General features: G+C 44.9%; 1 protein-coding gene across 2 annotated transcripts in view; it reads right to left on the bottom strand.

Annotated features, from left to right (window-relative positions):
* Positions 1 to 5,898: 5,898 nt before the first annotated feature.
* LOC144176026 (nitric oxide synthase-interacting protein) overlaps positions 5,899 to 20,257 on the bottom strand; it is a 55,928-nt gene continuing 41,569 nt past the window's right edge. Inside the window, exon 9 of one of the 2 annotated variants that reach the window (XM_077705131.1) lies at positions 5,899 to 6,087. In XM_077705131.1, the coding sequence (XP_077561257.1) occupies positions 6,016 to 6,087 (72 nt within the window). In that variant the 3' untranslated portion in view covers positions 5,899 to 6,015. The remainder of the gene's footprint in view (positions 6,088 to 20,257) is intronic. The other variant, XM_077705130.1, reaches the window with a different exon arrangement.

Raw genomic sequence — 20,257 nt, forward strand, 5'->3', positions numbered from 1 at the left:
GAGACTAACACGGCCCCCCAAAAATAATCCGTGGATCACTCGCGAAGTTATACATGCCAAAAGAAAGGTCAAGAGGTTGCGTAAATCTTCGAAGAAAAACATAGCGAGCTCTCCTAATGCACCTAACCTGAGACGCGCAATCGCAAACTTCAAGTCCAAATTAAAAGAAGCAAAAGAGAACTACTTTAAAAATACGCTCCCTTCATTCATAAAAGATAACCCATGTAGATTTTGGAAACACATCCGCCCTCCTAGAACAGACACCCCGGATTTTTCTCCAGAAGAAAAAAAAGCTAAAGCTAATTATTACAATAATTTTTTTCACTCTGTATTCACAAAAGATAACAGAAATACCCCAGATCTCCCTTTCCCCGATGGTATTTTAATTGACCCCTTGATTATCACTGATGATGGAATTTTGAACCTCTTGCTGAACGTCGATCCTAAAAAAGCATGCGGGCCCGATGAAATCCCCAACAATTTTCTCAGACGTTATGCGGAATGGTGCAGCCGGTATCTAGGACTGGTCTTCCGTAAGTCTGTATCTACTTCAAAGCTACCGGATGATTGGAAAAAAGCAAAGGTCGCACCGATACCTAAAACTGGCAATAGCGAAGACCCATCTGATTTCAGACCCATCTCACTCACTAGCACATCATGTAAATTACTTGAACACATCATTCTGAAGCACATAACACTATTCCTAGAGACAAAAGGCACCTTATCACCTTACCAACACGGATTTAGAAAAGGACTATCCACAGCAACGCAACTAACTGAAGTTGTACATGACCTCGCGTTTTCTATTAATAACCGCTCGCAGACAGACTTGATACTGCTAGATTTTTCAAAAGCATTTGATTCAGTATGCCATAAAAAATTAAACGCAAAACTCAAAAGTATACTCGGTACCGGAAACCTAACAAACTGGATAGAAGACTTTTTATATGGCCGCTCGCAATTTGTAATCTTTGAAAATGTACATTCAGATAGCATGCCCGTAACGTCCGGAGTCCCCCAGGGCTCAGTTCTTGGCCCTCTGCTCTTTCTTATATTTATAAATGACATAATGACTAACATTTCTTGTAAAATCAAACTTTTTGCTGACGACTGCATTATGTACCAAGAAATCAACAGTCCCAAAGACCAGGTCGCTTTACAGGAATCTCTAAACCAACTTGATAACTGGTGTACAAAGTGGCAAATGAAGATTAACCTCAGAAAAACAGTGTGCATGACCGTAACGAGAAAGAAAGAACCCATGAATTACCCTTATAACATTAACGGCACGCAGCTGGTGAAAGTACATCAACACAAATATTTAGGCGTAATTTTAACATCCAACCTTAAATGGGACTTACACATCACTCACATTACATCCACTGCGTTGCGCAAATTATTTTATATTAGAAGGTGTCTAAGGCTCGCACCAAAATCAACTAAGCTTCTAGCCTACACCACTGATGTCAGACCAGTATTAGAATACGCCAGCACCGTTTGGTTCCCTTATACGCTCACTAACATAAAAAGACTAGAAAAGGTACAGAGGCAAGCTGTAAGATTTATCTGCAATAAATTTAAACGTACTGACTCACCAACTAATATGCTATTGGACTGTGGACTTCATACACTTCAGGTTAGAGCTAAACAAGCCCGTCTAAAATTTCTTTCAACTATTGCACAATCATTATAAAATCAACGCATACAAGTTCATCCACCCTTCAGAATCCCGGCAAACAAGGCAAAAACACGCGCACACTTTGATTGAATATCCTTGCTATAATGACGCCTTCAAATATTCTTTCTTCCCGCTTGCTATCCGAGAATGGAATCGCTTGGACCCATCGGTTACTAACACGGATTCACTTACTGATTTTTTGTCGAGAATAGCTAACATTACCAATTAACAGGAAAATGAAACATGCAACCCCAATTTTTATGACGTGTGGACTCGGATGTTATGTATTCTGTACACTTACGGCGACCACCGCTAAACTTGTGTCCACATAACGTACAGCATCATGTTCAGTCACTGCGAATTTTGACTGTACTAACTTATCTGTAATGTATTTTCTTAGAATGCAATATGTATGACTTGCCTCAAAATGTTCCTATCTTTTGTTTTCTTCCTTTGTTGTAAATACTATATACCCGCATGCGCAAACTTCCCGCAGTGTTTTTACTTGATTACTCATGGTTTTGAGACTTTTTAACGGTTCCGCTCGGCGCGGTAATGTTCGTTATGGTTTGCGCAACGTATGGTTAGTCTGTATACCAATCTCTTTTCTTTACGCAAGTTGCTTTTTTGGCTTATTTGAGTGCACTTTCCTTGTTGGCATCCTTTATAAACTGAGGAACCTCAAATTATTATGCTTGTATTATGCGTTGCTCAACCCTTCTACACGTTTCCCTTCCTTTTTATCCTTTATAAATATGTGCAATCTAAAATATGACGCTTACACCAGAGTTACTTAACCCTTGTTCTTGTTTTGACATTTTGTTCTTATTACTGTTGTACTACCTACCGACTAAGTACTTTTGTATGTATATGAATACACCCTTGTATGCCCGCCTGCCTTGGTCTCAAGAAGAGACTGGCAGTATTTCAAATAAATAAATAAATAAATAAATAAATAAATAAAATGAACCTCGATCGGACGTATCGACGAACACCAACCAGACTTTTGGCAGAGAGAAATTTCGGCTTCAAAACTGGACTGCGAACTGTTTCTTTGTATTAAAGAGGTTAAAAAAACCCGGGTACTTATGATGAAAATACGAGGCGCATTAAACATAGCTTAGTCTCGCGATGTCGGAGTATCATCAAGGTGTCGGCGGATAGCAACTATATAGTTTACTTCACCAACGGGCCGAACGAGAGGACAGAGGAGAAGCGCATTTCCGCCTTGCTTCTTGCATCCTGAGCATGGCTACGGGCAAAGACAGCAGGACAAGGCACGCGCTGCAACGCCGAGGAAGCGACAAGGCGCATCCTTGGAAATAACGAAGTTCTTTACAAAACTTCCAAAGTAAGCGCTGACGCGCTGGCGCTTGCCACCGTTTTTTATCTGCATCTGCTGCAGTCCAGTGCGTATCGATACTCCTATCTCCGAGGCCTGAATTGTTGGCGCTTTGAATGGCAGAGCGTTAAACGTAGAACTCTGAGGGTGTTTAGGATATACACACGGAATTAGGCGTATAACACCTCCGATTTACCTAGCATTTTGTTTCCTTCCTTCATAACTAGTAGCCACAGGTTTTGTTTGGAGAAAAATATGGAAGGGCAAAAGGCTTGCCACGGAGACCTGAACTCTCGAGTGCCTACATGCACTTCCATATCTGCCGACTTCGATTGCGTTTAACGTGTGGGATGCTCCGGAAATGTGCCTTAACATTATCAGAGGGAATGTATAGTTACTGTGCAGTACGCGTATTTATTCCTGTAAATATTTTATTACTGCTGTTCTTTTTCAATTTTGGAAACTTCGCATAGGTATCTCTAACGCGCGCCGAAATCTCGAACATATGAGTGTTCTCGCTTTTCACCTCCACCACAAAGGCGGATAAACTTAATTTCATTTCTCTATGCAGGTTTACTCGCCTTTATGGTAAACGCTGGGTGTTCATCGTGTTTGTACTAGTAACGGACGGTACCCTCGTTCTCTCCCCTAATTTGCATAGAAAAGTTGCCTTGGATTGCCCCCCCCCCCCCCCCTGAAAAAAAAATTTTGGGTACATGCCTGCCGTGAGCTTACGACGCAACTCTGAATTTTCACTTATGCAGTGACTCGGCATAATCATCTCACGATGCCGTCATTGCCTGGGTCAAGGTTGCGCCTTTGAAATTTGCACCACAATGCCTTTTGTGCTACCGTTTTAGCACCTGCACTGAATTCGCAAAGTTTAACTACTCGTAACTAGTACAGATCACTGGGATGACCATTTCCCCCACGATTTTCCTCATAGAGACCTTTAATTCGATATCTCGATACCCTAGCGGCATCTCTGAATTTTAACCTAATTTATGACTCCCCATTATTGTCTCACGAGGACGACCAGGCAGCATTTTTTATTTGTCCCACATGATTCCCCTCATCAAGACTTTCAGTTCGATACTCCATGTGCCCCAGCAGTCTGATTTTTAATCCAATTTACCACCCACCATGACTATGTCATGATTATGATAAGCATGCATTCATTTGTGCAATGCGATTCCCCTCATAGAGGCCTTCAATTCGGTACTGCACAAGCCCTAGCGGCACATGACTCACTATGACGCTGTGATGATTATAACCAGAAAGAATTTTTTTTATTTACCTATGTGAATCCACTCAACGAGACCTTCAATTTGATACCGTACTCACCTTAGAGTTAACTCAACCTGTGACCAGCCGGGACTCTCACGATGCAGTCAATAATTAAGGTTAACGTGCGTCGCCAGGAGTTCATTATTGAAAAAAAAAAAAGAAAAAAAGATGTGCGTATCATATGACCAAAATAATGACAGATTGCAAGCGGTTCCACATTTAAACAACACGGAAACATGCGTGTAGCACATGGGTACACCGCGTGCCACAGACAATTCTTAAATGTGGCGCTCTTGACCAGCGCCAGCAGCGACACCAGCCCCAGGTTGAGTCCCTATTATCAAGCAAGCATGTAAAAAAAAACTAAAAACACTCCCACGAACGCCTCAAGCTTTACAGACTCGTGGGAACAGTTGGCTTTGCCACAAGGTGTTTTCCGAGGCTGCAGAACATGAATGGACAAGACCCTTTGATTCTTTACAGCTTTGATGTAAATGAACTGAGAGCACGTCACCTTGCTCACTGTCGTTTGTTTCTCCCCCAGTTGAGCCAGATTGATTGAGTGGGCTTAACGCACTGCTACACAGGCAATGAGGCGCGCCGTAGTGGAGGGTTCGGATTAATTTTAACCACCTGAGGATCTTTGATGTGGGCCGAAATCGTGAACACACGGTGTTTTCGGTTTTCACCTCCATCCGAAAAGTGGCTGCTGCGGCCAGGAATCGAACCTGCATCCTTGTACTCAGCAGCACAACACCACAGCCACTGAGCCACCACGGCGGGTGCAATCTGTCAAGGCTGAATCCTTGTTGTCGTGCACACTCAGTCAATATAAACTGTTTGGTACCCAATACATGCATACATTTGCTTGTAAGTGGTGCTTGAGCACACTGTCTAGCAAGGATAGCTGTATTAAACCTGCAGCGGAAATTATTTACGACTTCACTGGAGTTACGAAATAATGCCTTTCTTACCAAATGCGAGAGTTTGAGCACACAAGTTTGCACCTGTACGTTTCATGAACCCGCGTGAATTTTCCGAACTCGGAATCCATATGAATCATGTTAGTCCATCTGAATTCCGAGTCTATTTTGAGTTCATACCCGAGTGAGTTCCGAGTCCATTTTAAGTTATGAGCCCAAGTGAGTTACGAGTTCAGCACTCACAGTGAGTTCTAATTTCTGAGTGAGCATAAATGAGTTGCTCAGCAATGAGTGGGAGCTTGAGAGGCAATTCCAAAAATAAATTTGTGAGTGAGTTTGAGTGAGCCTGTCCAACTTTGCCAAGGTATGGCCCCTTCCAGGCCCGCTGCCTTGGCTGTTTCTTGACCAGCATTGCCAGGTGGGTTCAGCACACAATGGCCAACTTATGGTGGCTTTTGTCAGGGGAGCAGCAGAGAGAGATCCAGCCACAGCACTCTGTGAACAGACACCACTCCTGCAGCACTTACCGTGGGATGGTGTGACCGTCAGCCAGCCTGCCTCGCATACCTCCCCAATAAAGGCGCCTGCCAAAGGGCAATGCAGACAGCACCGGGTAGAGGGGGGGGGGTCATGTTTTATTGCCAATACACCACAAAAGACATCTCTGTTCTTGCAGCGGGCACCACTAGCCGTGGGTACGCCATAAGTGGAGACAGCAAGCATGGGCATGCGATGCAGACGATGCTCTCGCAGCCCCGAGGAGCAAGAGGAGACTCCAGTGGAGGTCACACCGTCATGACGGGCTTCTTGACCTTGGCATCCAGGCTGATGTTGGTGCTCGAGTAGCCGGTGCCACCCTGTGGGCAAGAAAGAGCAGACGTCCTGAGTTGGCTTTACTAGTGCCGACACTTGCCCTGCCAACCTGACAGAAAGGACCGTGACTGCTCTGTCAATACCAACAATGTTTCCCAACCAACACCAAAGGTGGTGCACTTCTTGCAAGGAAGGCACGTTATGGCTCCTCTCAGGTATCTGACATGCACTGCTGCTTTTGTTTCCTCTGGAAAAAAAAACTGCATGGACTTTCGCTGGGTTGCGCAAATGGTACGTTTTATGTTCAAAGTGATTGTTGAATGTTTGTTACCCTTCAAAAATCTTGGCCCAAAATGGCATGCAAGACAGTAAATGCATATGTGATATTCTTGGGTGGTGTTATTATTGAGAATGTCACCGCTTATATATTGAAATACAGGGTTTAAAGCATGATGGAAGAAGAGAAAAGAACTAAAACTGTGTCTCTTCAGAATGTAGTGCACACACACATCACGATTCTCACGTGTCGCAGTTTGCAACAAGAGCTAAATTCAATCAGTCCAATGGGAGAAAAAGTTTCATTTCTTTTCTTCCATCGCTTTTTAAACTCTGTAATCCTATTTAACATTGATGCTTGTATTCCTAGAAATAATTCATACTTGAACAAGCCGGGACATCCTGAATAATTAGACCACTCAAGAATTTCAATTCAATTTCAATTAAATTCTTTATTTTCCTTTGAGAGGTGGGGCTGGAGCTATAAGCTGTGAATCCAGCCCCATATACAATGGCATCAGTGTCGGCGGTGCGACACTCGTCATAGGCAAAACATAACTGAAATAACCATATACAACAAAAACACTCAACATAACCGCAAAAATTCATTACACATATCGCAAGCAGAACTCCATAAAACTGTTTTTAGGATGATATACAATGTTGCTGACAAAATCTGAAAGGCGTATTGCAGGCGTAATAAACACTCTTGCTGTTAACCAAAAGCTCAGGGGCTTTTTGTGCAACAAAAAGGTTCTTAGTTTCCCTGATGGGTCTCAGGTCTCTTTCAAAACTTTCTCTCAGTTCCCGACACTCTTGCTTGAGTTCTTGTTAGGGATCCTCAAATATTTTTACAAGTTATTTACTCATGGTAATGAGCGACCTGAGAGCAACCGCAGTCACTAGGTATTAATGTACACTCAGAAACTTGAACCAGCAAGCGGAAATGACATCGTACAGCAGACGTTGGCAGTTATGACAGCAGCAGCTACGACAGGAATTGCATGCATTCAGTCATTATAACGAAATTGAAGATGCGCTGCGATTAGTTCATTATAACCAATATTTCGTTATAGCCTAAACAGCCACTTACTGCAAATACTGTGCACTGTACTTAAAACAAATAGTGGACGACACCGCATGGTGGTAACAACAAAATATGCGCATCCAGAGATAAAAAAGAAAAGCCACACACATACTTTATTGAAGTTCAAAATATACAACTCGTATTTCAAGCAGACTTTGCTGCAAAAAAGTCCATAATTGGACGTTGATGCACCTTTCCGATGCGCGAACAATGGCTCAGATAGCTTCATGCAGGATGCTACGGCTGTTATCACAGCCACCTTTTGGTCTTGCATTCTTTCACTTTCGCTTCCCACCTGGCACATTCATGCAGCTTGGATCATGCACGTAGCTTGATAAAAAATAAGACTGCCCCTCCCCCAACAAAATCCGTTATTTGGACATTGCTCAAACTTCTGACCACAAGCAAACTCCCGACGCTAGTTACTGTAACTCAAATGGACATCTCATCACAGCCGTCACCTATTGAAATCTGCCCTTCCCCTTAGCCAACAAAGCGCTTGCCATCGCCCATGCCACTAGCACACACCAGCATCAACCATACTTAACCCTTTCAAACACTATGTACACAACTGTGCACATTTCAATCCTGCGTTTTTTACAAAAACAAATATTAAAACTCAAAGTTTTCGGTAGTTCTGCATAGGTTTATACCCTTCTAACAATGAAGATTTTAGTGCGATCTGGAGGCTAGTACGATTAATATGACAGTAAAAAACAAAATGGGGACGCACGCGATGCGGGTGAGTTTTTTCAACCCTTTCTCCTCGTTTCCTCAAGACTTGCGGCCGTCCAGGGCCGCAAGTCCCCGCAAATATACAGGGTGTCCCAGCTATCATGCACCAAGATTTAAAAAAAGAGTAAAGGCGTAACTCGAAGAAAACCTAGTGCATAATGTTTGCAGTACTGTGAAGAAGCGGAGAGTAATTTTTTCGTTAATGAGACTTAATTAACTAATTGTAATTAATTATCTAACTCGAGAAATACTGTCCTAATCACTAAAGTGTCAATGAGGCACTTGTAGGTAACCACGAGGGGCATCTAACTGCGGTATTTTCAGCTATGAACTAATTGCGTACTCATTTATTCTGACTGATAAAGGAAACCCGCGAAATATGAAAAATACCACGTGACGGCGCCTCCACGCGCACCGTAAAGCAACGCCCTCAAATAGGCTGCCTCTGAGTTAGCCAGAATGAAATAGACAAAAGAAACAAAGAAGAAATCGCAACCGAGTTTGTTCCTTATCTGCACACGCGTCCCGCGAATCTTGCTGCTGCTCCTCCTTCCATGCATGCTATTATCAAGGTGATGCGCTCTCTCTTCGGGCGGGTAACACGCGAAGCAGTTGCTTTCAATCAGCTTTGTTTGGGGACGCTGCTTTACAATGCGCGCGTAAGCGTCGTCACGTGGTATTTTTCATATTTCGCGGGTTTCCTTTATCAGTCAGAATAAATGAGTACGCAATTAGTTCGTCGCTGAAAATAGCGCAGTTAGATGCCCCTCGTGGTTACCTACAAGTGCCCCATTGACACTTTAGTGATTAGGACAGTATTTCTCGAGTTAGACAATTAATTACAATTAATTAATTAAGTCTCATTAACAAAAAAGTTACTCTCCGCTTCTTCACAGTACTGCAAACATTATGCACTAGGTTTTCTTCGAGTTACGCCATTTCTCTTTTTTTAAATCTTGGTGCATGATAGCTGGGACACCCTGTAGAAACAATGCATATCACATAAATAAATACGTATGTGGAAATATGCAGCATTACTTGATGCTCCCAGCCTCTGTGATGCTATGTACATGACTGCAAAAAAATAAAGAAAACTAACTAAAAAAAAACATGTTCAGTAACCTGCCAATTTATCTCATTTGGTGAGATAAGGAGCATATAAACAACAAAAACAATTTTGTTGGGGGAAATAGCGAGCGCTCTCTGAAAGGGTTAAGCATCACTAGGGACCCCAAACAAGCCTGTCTGTCTGTATCAAGCTGGCCTAGCAATCACCGCAGGCCCTCCCCATGCTGCGACGCCTGCCCGAGGACGTAGAAGTTTCGGTCGTCTGGACCCCATGCCATGCTGTCCTTGCAGGGACTGGGCACTCCCATCTGCAAGGACCGACACCACCGGGCGCCTACTCTCTGACCATTAGGCCCTCACTCCCCTGGAATCCACCTGCAGCTCCCTCCTCGCGCACTACACACACAACAGAAGATCATACCCTCCGCCACACCACAGACTCTCCAACCACCCAGCTCACATATATCAGCAAACCTTTCACAAACCTTCTACAACCATGCTATCCTCTCCCGAATACCGTATTCACACGATTGTAAGTCGACTCGAATGTAGGTCGACCCCCAAAAATTGCATCTTTCGAAAAAGGCGCCGCCTAGAAAATTGTATCACAAAGCATGGCCTCCGCAATTTGCTGCCGGCGGCGCGCCACCGGCAGCACCGTCGGCATCAAATCGCGCAGGCGCCGCCAGCAGCAGTTTGCGGAGGCCACGCACAAAGAGAAAGAAGCTCTTCCGTCAACGCACACCGCGGCTCTACCATCAATGATCGATGCTCCCGCAAGAGCCGTGCGCTCGCGGTATGCGTGGTAGATGTTAAGAAAGAAAAGCTTTTGTATAAGCACCCGGAATAACCATTGGCTGTGGGTTGAGCGGGAAGAACACATTCGCTGCGAGATGCCAACCATCGAAGCAACCGGCAGCGGCCACTGCCGCGCGATACCAAAACAAACAACATGGCGGCTGACGGAAGCGGCCGCGCGCGATTTACCTCTCACCAACGCGTTCGGAAGTGTACTGAACAATGTGATATGATATGGGCTACGTTAGCGCCGCGCATTGAATCAAGGGATTCGCTAATACTCATTTTGTTTATTAGAGTTGAATAAAGCACTTCTTGACGCGTTTTTGCACGCGATTCGTGCGCGTCGGCGTTGCGCGGGCGACTTTTTCACGCCCGCGGCGACGATTCCGCGCGCGCGGCACCTTCTACTGCTTTTAAATTCTACCAGTTCTACCTCGGTAAAACGCGCGCCGAGCGCGGCAGCGGGAGGAGCCTGACGACGCGCGCTCTTCATGTGGAAGCCAATATTTTAGTTCACTCTAGTGGAAGTTTGATAGCGCTATGGTCCCTATAGCGCTATGGACAGCCGGCTGGCGCCGCCGGAGATGTTTAGGCTTACCGCGGTGACGGATATTTGATTGGCGCTTTCCCTAGCGGTGCGGTTAATGCCTTTCGACCACATTATCAGCTCCTTTCCTGCACAAACGTCTTCGTTTGTGCCTTCAGTGATATCTTAGAGAGCGGTTAGAAGCGGTCGCTGGAGCTACGCGCACTTCTTCGCGAATGGTGCCGCCATGTTGCCGCCGCCGATCGTAGCGCGCAGCATGCGGGTGGTATTCGCCGCAGCGTCAGTGCGGCGCATTTTCACGAGCAGGAGATGCCCCATGCGGTACATAGTTTAGACCATAACCATGGAAACGAGGGTGCAAAGCTGTTCCCACCTCGTAGCACCCCCGATTTCTCGTTTCTCTTGCCGCTACTAGCGGTAGACGGTTCGACTTCGATTCTAAGTCGACCCCCCAACATTGGATTGTCATATTTGAAAAAAGGGGTCGACCTACAATCGTGTAAATACGGTATCTCCATCCATTTTTGCCCACAACTGCCCACAATGCGACGCCCCTCTCACAACTTCCCACCTTGTGTATCCATGTCCCCCCCGCCCAATCCACTCCCCTTCCTTTGAGCGGTGGAAGTCTGGGCTGACCAGCTCGGTGCCAGAGCATCAAATTACCCTGGTGCAACACGCCCTGAATTCAGTGCAGGCTTGTGGCCTCCTGGAAACAGGAGGCTGGCCACACCCCTTTCCCCCTCCTTTGGTTCCTCAATAAAGATCTTTTTTACCACCACCCAACTTAAACTTAACGCGGCTCCCGAAGTGCACGGTGGCAAATGACAACAGCTGCAGGCAAGGGCAGTTATGTTCCGTACTGGGCAGAAAGATTCCCATTTCTAGTTTCAGGAATCCCCTATTTTTAGCACTTTTTCCCACAGGTTTTTCAAGAATTCCCTGCAAATTTTCCAGCATTCTATGTTTGCAAGTGATTGATCTTTACGTGGATTCCTGTTTGGTTTTGGGCATCAGCCAGCATCATCTGTCTACTCTAGGTTGCCTTCTGGACACAGACGCCGTTCACAGAATCAGTTTCATCCTGAACTCATTCCTCTACATCTTCTGCCCAGCAGCATTTCACTATGCATTTCACGTTTTGTGCCAAACAGCATGCTTAATTTGCATGCCAAAGCTCTAAGCTGAAACTGCCCGTATGAGAAAGAACACGACATTGTTGGGTAATTGAGATAATTTTAGCTCAGTGCTGGCAGCATTTCTTGTTGACAGCACGTGGACAGAGGCGCACCCTATAAGAATAGCCTTTACCTGCCATCGCTTTGCACTTCACTAGCTCTTTCTTATTGTGTATTCTTTCCTCTATGCTCCCTCCCATTTTATGAACTGGATTGGAAATGGTCTTGCATGTTTCAGGCTTGCACGAGCACCACTGCAGATATCTGAACATAAATCCGACAAAGAGTTCAGGGAACTTTTTAAAAGAAAACGAAATAATAAATGATGCAAGGTCCGGTTTGCTTACATTATTTTTTCCTTTTTACTCCAGGACTCCTAAAATTCCCTGCACCTATTAGGGATGACGTACTTCCCTTTCAGCCAAAATTAGTGCCGAAAATCCACGGAAAACAGAAAAATTCCTCACATGGAAAATCACTGGGCAAGTGCACAACGGCCATGTGTGCCGTGTGCAGCGAGAGGCAGGTGATAGTGCCTTTGTGGGTGCAGTGGATCCAAGGCGCGTCATCCAGCTTAGCACGCGTTGCAGGAGAATGCACGGCGGGAGTTATGAACTGCTGAATACGGCTGTCGCGTTGCACACTGTCATGAAATTGGCTCAATATTTTAATTGATTATTGATTGTAGGATTTAACGCACCGACGCAACGCAGGCAATGAGGCGCGCCATAGTGGAGGACTCCGGATTAATTTTGACCACCTGGGGATCTTTAACGTGCGCCAAAATCTCGTACACACGGGTGCTTTTGCTTTTCGCGTCCATCAGAAAAGCGGCCGCCGCGGCCAAGAATCGAACCCGCGACCTCGTGCTCAGCAGCACAACGCCTTAGCCACTGAACCACCGCGGCGGGTGGCTCAATGTTGTATTTCCTAACAAAATTTGTTTATTATATCTCGTAACGAACATATTTTATCTCGTTAAAATGAGGTTTTAGATGCACTGGTTCTAATGGGAACGTTCAAGTGGAATTACAATTCGCTCATTATGTTATTTTGTTGTAGCCCCACTCATATTGTCTTACATGCCACTTTGTGGCCAATGCTTTTGAAGGAAAAATACTAAATATTTGATTGGAAGATATTTGGGCAAAATCACTAGTCTCTTCGCTGTCTTTACATTTCTCTACATTTCTCTGTCTCTACATGGGAGTTCACACTACGTTCCCATTCGTGGTCCGATAAATGAAACAACATAACGGCAACACAATGGAACCTACACGGAACCCCCATGATGCTTCGCATCCTCCTCATGGTTCCCCACGAGAAGATGGTGTAATTTTTTGTTTTCCCCTTCTCTCACCTTATTTTTTCTCTCTGTCTCTCGCATCGGCTCGCGCATTCCGCGGAAAAAGTTGCAAGACGTCCTCTTCTGCGCTGCGCTTTGCCGTGTCATCTGCTAGCATACAGCTCCGGTTGCCGAGATTGTTTAACGGAAATCTAAGAGTCGTCGGCCTTAAAAATATGAGTTCGCAGTACTGAGGCGTTGTTAACACGGCACGGAGTTAAATAAAACGATCGTTATTTTGAAAAGTTCGCTATTCTGAAGTACGTAGTAGTGAAATAATTTTACATTAAAACTATAAGCAGTGGGCGTGGGATTTCTCAAATGCTCGTTAATCTGAAAAGTTTGTTAATGTGGTGTTCGTTGTACCGAGATTTGACTGTACAACTTAATTAAGCTGATGTGGCATCAGTGAAAATCTGGCATGTTGGCAACTGACGACATGCTGTCCTGCAGGAGTGGAAATTGACTTGGTGGAATGTACGCATAAGCTCCACGCTCCAGCTTGCAGGGGTGATACAGCTGAATCAGATTTGGGAGCAGTTTTGGAGCAGTGAAAACTCGATTTTGGAGCAGAAGAACCTTGATTCGGAGCAGAAGAACGACAGTTATTATGTCACCTTAGGAGCCTTTTTAAAAAATCAAATTTTTGGCAACTCACGGGTGAAAAGGGCACTTTTTAATCGGTTTTGAACGCACATAACACTGAAACAGCCTCTCAATAAAGTTTTTTCTCCACCAGAGTATCACAAGGTACGAACTGCACTATACCTTTTTACAAACCATTTTTAACTTCTGAGGTTCTATGCATAGATAGTGGAGCGCCGTTGAAAATATCGAATTGAAAAACTAAGCAATCGTAAGGCATTTTCATGATCGTTTGAATGCCGAAATTGTTATTTTCGTAATCCCAGACTCAGCTTTACGCACAAGGGTAGCGCCACGGCAAAAGTTGCGCGAAGTGAGGTTACAGTTGTTGCACCCCACCAGCGCTCCCGTTTCAATCCCCAAGGTGCACGTTCACTACGATCATAATTTCAGTAACGTTGGTATGTTTACCCACCTCCCTCTTGGCATTATATTTCATTTCAGATAAATGAACCATTATTACTAGCATGAAATAATAGCCCGTCCCATTTTCGGACACTGCTTGAACATTTTGCGGCGATGTAGCCTGCGGCGCTGCTTCTGCAGCGTCGATTCTCCCATTACCGCCGCTCTGTGAAAGGCAGCAATAACTCAGCATTTTATAACACCGCAATGAGTCCGAAATTTCACTTCAAGCATGCGCAGGCCTCACACTCAAAGCCAAAACACGGCGAATTCGCGGGCACCACGTTGTTTTTGATGAACTCCCGTATTTCGAGTCCCGCAACGTACCCACAACAGATTAAACGACTAAATGTAAACCCTGCTACCCCCATAACTAAAACCAAGGTAGAAATCAGCGAATAACACTCTGCCTGAACCACAAGCAACTGCTTTGCCTGGCGGCCACGTTTTTACATCTTCACCACACAAAGATGGCGGCGTCCAGTAATGGCGTTCCGGAGGTAGGGCGCTCCAAAAAGGCCATTTTTTCATCAACTTACAGAAGTATTTTGACACCTCAGTACACATAAGTATTTTTTCTACAGGTCTTTGCAATGGTTTTCGATGGGAAAACTGTAAAAACGCACAGACTATAACATGTTCAACCCGACATTGCGTCTTCCGAAAAAACTATCTCGGAGACACTTTTATGCCGTTTTTTTTTTACGAATCAATTGGAACGTTACAAACACCGTCACCTTGGGGGTGCTATAAAATTATGCCGTCAGTACGCATTTTCCCACACTGAAATTGACGGGAGCGTTAAAATCCTGGCTCTCAGACTGCTTTGAAGCAGTTTGGCGCAAGTTTTGCAATTTTCAAGCTTTTGGAACAGCCTGGCGCAGGAAAGCAAATTAGTATCAAATCTGCGCAATATGCGCAGCTGTCTCACCCCTGAGTTTGGAAGTACTTGTTGTACAGACAACCCCACGATAACGAAATATTACGAGTACGAAATTCCTGTAGCAATGAAATATTTCCGGATCCTTGGCAAACGTCCATAGAAGTCCATGTACTTCATATCTCACAGCAATGAAATGTTTTTGGAAAGGGAGCCCTCATTTACAAAACTCGCCGCAAGCCCGGTCGGTATTTCACCTACCCATCGCAGGCCAAAGTGTCCAAAAAGTGCTCAAATGCATTATTTTCAAGCTGCAGTAGGCAGCCACGGAGGAAGCCTCAAAGCAACAACTCCAGGGGTGACACATGGTGACTCACGGCACGGCCTTGGCTGGGCGTCAACAAAGAGGTGCTTGCTTAGTTTGTGAACAGCACTGGAACAACAAGGTGCCACTGTCAAAGTTTGCCAACAGAAGGAGGTGGACTTGGCTTGCACGCTCGGGCATACTCGGTGCCGAGGGCCAAGGAGAGAAACGTGCAGGGAAGGCGAACCCACAGGATGTTTTGGATGCATTTGACACGATCCCATTGTTCTTAGGCACACACGACGACCAGCAGTGAACCAGTTCTTGTAGTGTGACAGCTGAGCTGTGAAGTTCCTACAAGGTAGCCTCGCAAAGTAATATAACAAACTTTTGAAAATAAATACTTGGTTTGCATCGCATATTGAGAAAGACTCTGTTCGTGCATCAAAGGTGCTGAGCCTTCCATTGCGCGATGAGCTCAGGCATTCCAATCACCATTTAGAAAATCACTACCTGGGCCCATTGAGGAAAATTGTCGCAGGTGAGAGGTCGTCATCTCGCCTGCCCATCGTGTCGGTCAGGTTTGGGTAGCACCACAGGTTCTGCACATGACCGCGGTATGTCATCGGTATCAGCCTTCAAAAGGCTGAAGTTCGGGAGACTCCAAATCGCAGAAGGGCCTTCCCCCCGGGTTTTGGCCCCAAATAGTAAAATAAGAGGAGAAACCAAGGGCTGCGATGTCCCGGCGATATGGTGGTGTTTTATTTACAATATGGCGACGAGGGAAAGATGAAGCACGCGAATACGGTCACCAATGAAGATGGTCTCATCGGTGCAGCAGTAATGATGATCCATAATGCTTTGGCACCCTTTTTTTTCACAAAACAGGCATATTACAATTTGCTCCAATTTTTAGATTTAATTTTGTGGCAGTCTTTGAAAACAAACTGCTGCTGAGGTGCCACTAAGCATGGTATTGCTGAACTGTGCCCACACCAAGCAGTGCAATGAGAGTAACATCCCCATTAACATCCCCATTCTGTCCATGTCGGAGCAGAAGCTGTTCGATGTTCAGGCTTAAAAGACAACATAAACACTCAGTTTTTGGAGGAGCGACACTACTACCAACGCTGCATTTATTCACAAAAGCACCAATCGCTGCATCAGTGTGCAACCACTGGCAATCGCAGCAAAGTTGTATTGCGCAGGCAGGCCTGCGATCATGCTTGCTAATCCAAAGCTCTGACTTCCGACTGGGGAACATATGCAGCCATCAGGTGATGCCTTCTACGCACAGCCCTAATAAGATGTCGACATGATAAAAAGCGCACTAGACGGGGACAGAAGAAAAGACAGTGACACGGGACAAGCGCTCGTCCTGTTTTACTGTCTTTCCTTCTGTCCCCATCTAGTGCGCTTTTTACCATGCCGACGTCGCATCACCAATTAGCCCAAATTGCTGCATCTAATAAGGTGGGTAAGACAGGCCAAACAGATCTGGGAGCAGTTTTTCGAGCAGCAAAATTTTGATTTTGGAGCAGAACTACCCTAATTTGGAGCAGTTTACAACATTTAATACATCGTCTTAGGAATTTAAATCAAATCTGTAGCAACCTTGGAGCAGAAGTACCCTTCTGAATCAGTTTGGAATACACATAAAACCGAAACAACGTTTAGGTGCTTTCACCCAGAGTTAGTTGACATAGGAGTTGAGAAACTCCCCATAGGCCCCATGCGCCAAAAAACGATCCCCCAATTGGTCCACTCTTTTGAATTTTTCCGTGCAGTGGCGCCATCTGTTTGTAACAAAATAAACTATGCACCATGCTTAGCCACTCCAAGACCTGGGCAAAAAATGGTATTTCAGTGCTTATGTAAACTTGTTCTACCAAAAGAGCCGAATGCTTTCAACCTTGCGCCAATTTATTTAGCATTCAGAGAACTAGCCACCATAACAGTGTGGTCAGCGAAATGTGTCGTCACTTGTGCATTTTTGTCTGATCTGCGGTCTTCCAGCAGCTAAAAAGAGTTTAAAATTTGCTCCAACAGCTTTACGCAAGCTTAATAGAATTATTTAGAGCCACTTGATCAGCTACTGGATTAGTTTTGGAATACAGGGTGCTGTAGGCCAAGCGACAACAGCAAATGTGCGACTTCAAGTCGGACCTATTTTGTGCGGTGCCCGCACAAGCGCCAATTGTTCGAAACAGTTGCGCAGACGCAGAAACAATCGCAACATAAAAACCAGAGTTAAGAAAGCACCGAATAACTTATGAAAGCACAAAAATAAAGAATTAGGCACCTCTAAAATAGAGTTTACTGTTCAATTGTTTGAATAATTAGTGTGTTTTCTGGATCGTGCCTGCAGTGCCCACGGTGGCACCACTGTATGCATGATCCATTGTAGGGGGTGTCCAGGTGCGGGCCGTTTTTTGAGGCGAAGTTTTGCTACTGCCTACATCGATGAGCTCTGCCTTTACCAGAGTTTCCCAAGGAATGATACCTCCTTGCACTATTTTAACTGCACTACCTTCTTGCAAGCTTCTTAAATCGTATTGAGGCTGTATGCTTAGACAATGTAAAATGCGGTAAACAATTTGAAATTAAAGAATACCCCAATTGTAAGGTGTTTTTTTCTTACCATTGGAATTTGAATGCTGAAATTATTATTGCAATCCCTGACTTCATTGTACGCACGAGTGTCACAATAAGAGTTGCACAAAGTGACGGCGGTTGCACCATTTCAATCCACAAGGCACACATTCACCCCGACCATAATTGGATCATCGTTGCTGTTTAGCCCCCTCGCTTTCAGCACTACATTTCACTTCACGTACATCAATTATTATTCCTCACAGAACCAGTTCTGCCATCATAAGTGCATGCCTGAACACGTTGCGCGATGCAGCACGCGCCGCAGCTTTTAGCATGTCGATTGTTCAATTCCCGAGGATCATGAGCTCTCGAACACAGCAATAATTGCACGGTTTATACCATCGCAATGACTCTAAAGGTTCACTTCCAAAACCCTCATTGTGGACGCATGCACTACATTTCACACTCAAGTATGAGCCATGCCGAAGTCATTGGCACCTAGTAGTTTTCAGTGGACTCCGTCTTTCGGGCTGTGCAACTTACCACCATTTTCTGGCATATGTTCGTACGCATTATACCTGCATTAGCATAACTGTTCAGAGCCACAACAGATAAACTGACTAAACCTGAATCCAACTGCCCACGTAACCCAAACCAGGGAAAAGATCGACGAAGCGCACCGACCGTATTTACCTGCATAATGAAACCACTTTTTTTCTAAAAAATTGGGCATGGTCCATAGAGCCCCTTACTTTTTGCGGTGGAACATTTCAAATTCTGCGATTCTAGATAGGGGAATCTGCAAAATTCCGTGACAACATTGAAATGGCACAAGGTACATGTAACAGTTCATTTATTACGTAGACACTTCAAACTCCTAACATGATATATTTTATTTACAACTGAAGAGAGCAGTTGTGGCTGAGCATCTGGTGATGCTCTGTGCTTTCTTCACCAAGAGAATAGCACGATGTCACCATAGCGACTGAACAACTTTTCTCCGTCAACAGAGTTGATTGGCACCGACAGGTATTTAAGGGCGATGGAAGAAAGTGTTGGACTCAGGTGTTCCATCCTAGCCCAGAAAGCCAGAACATCAAAATCTCCACCTGGCTTTTCTTGTTTAGAAAGAAATGGCGCCAAGTCCCTGTCACTAGACTTGAGGTCTTGGGCAGATTTCAGGTACACTTGCCATTCAGCAGGAACGGCCCCAAACTCTGATCTCTACTCTGAGAGACACCCAACTTGCTGGGGATCCAAGCACCTCACACTCTTGAAGAACTTCCAAGTGTAAGAGTTCTCCAAGTATACTAGCGCCTTGCTAGCTGCTTTACTCATTGCACCCTTCATTTGTTTTTATAATCTCACGGGCCTTGTTGTCACTCGTGTGCAATGTTCCCTTTCTGTGGCTATGGCTAAGCCCCTTGATTCGGGTGGAGGCTGCGCCACCTAGACACTTTTAGTATTTGATAAGGTAGGAATACACAGATGCGAATTTAAATTTTCAACAGTAAAAACGTTGCAGACAATCATTAGAAACCATTTTGCTATTACTAATAGAAAATACCACTTTTCCGCCCCATTTCACTGAAATTATCGTTTTGGGGACGTAGCACCACACTTTTAACGTTTTTTTTTTTAATTCCGCGAAAACACTTTAATTCCGCGATTTTTCGCGGAATTGCAGAATCGCGGAAAGCTAGGGGCTCTAGGCATGGATCTCGGAGGAACGTTCATTATGTGGGAAAAAATTGCAACAGACTTTTAAAAGTAGAAATTTCATACAATAAAGTTGCTAATGGAAGCGCTGCCAATGCCTTACCATTTTCGCAAAAACAAGTCGGTAATTATGCATTCAAATTTCTTTTTTATTCCCAACATGCTAGTGGCCCCCTACTTGCCATGGAGCTGTCCTCCTTACTGAAATCAACTGTGGCTTTACATTTGTTGTCAGCCCACAGCGCACCGTCAACCGTGCCATCAAGGCACTCAAAATATGATTTCCGACACCGGGAAACTTCCCTTCTTTGGGCCCACAAAACACACGGCAATCCCTGTTAACCGTCGAAAAACCCCTTTTTCGCCTGTAGCGTACACACTGGGTCAACACTCGAGTGCCGCCTAGCCGTTTAGTTTCCATGTGCATCAACGCATGCTCCACCGCTTACAGTGTAAAACCGGCTGTGTAGCTCACGAGGCCCATCGTACGGCGCGCCCCAGGAGCAGAAGAAAGATCAGAACGCAGCTGAACATCGAAACCACAGAGCTAAAGGCGAAGTCGCGGAACAGGAAAAGCAGAGGAGCGCTTTGTTCGTGCGCCGCCAAAACCAGCCGGAGCAACAAAAACC

This window comes from Haemaphysalis longicornis, unplaced genomic scaffold (genome assembly GCF_048455015.1).
Source record: "Haemaphysalis longicornis isolate Haplotype H1 unplaced genomic scaffold, Haemaphysalis longicornis Haplotype H1 scaffold_3, whole genome shotgun sequence".
In the NCBI taxonomy this organism is placed as follows: Eukaryota; Metazoa; Arthropoda; class Arachnida; order Ixodida; family Ixodidae; genus Haemaphysalis; species Haemaphysalis longicornis.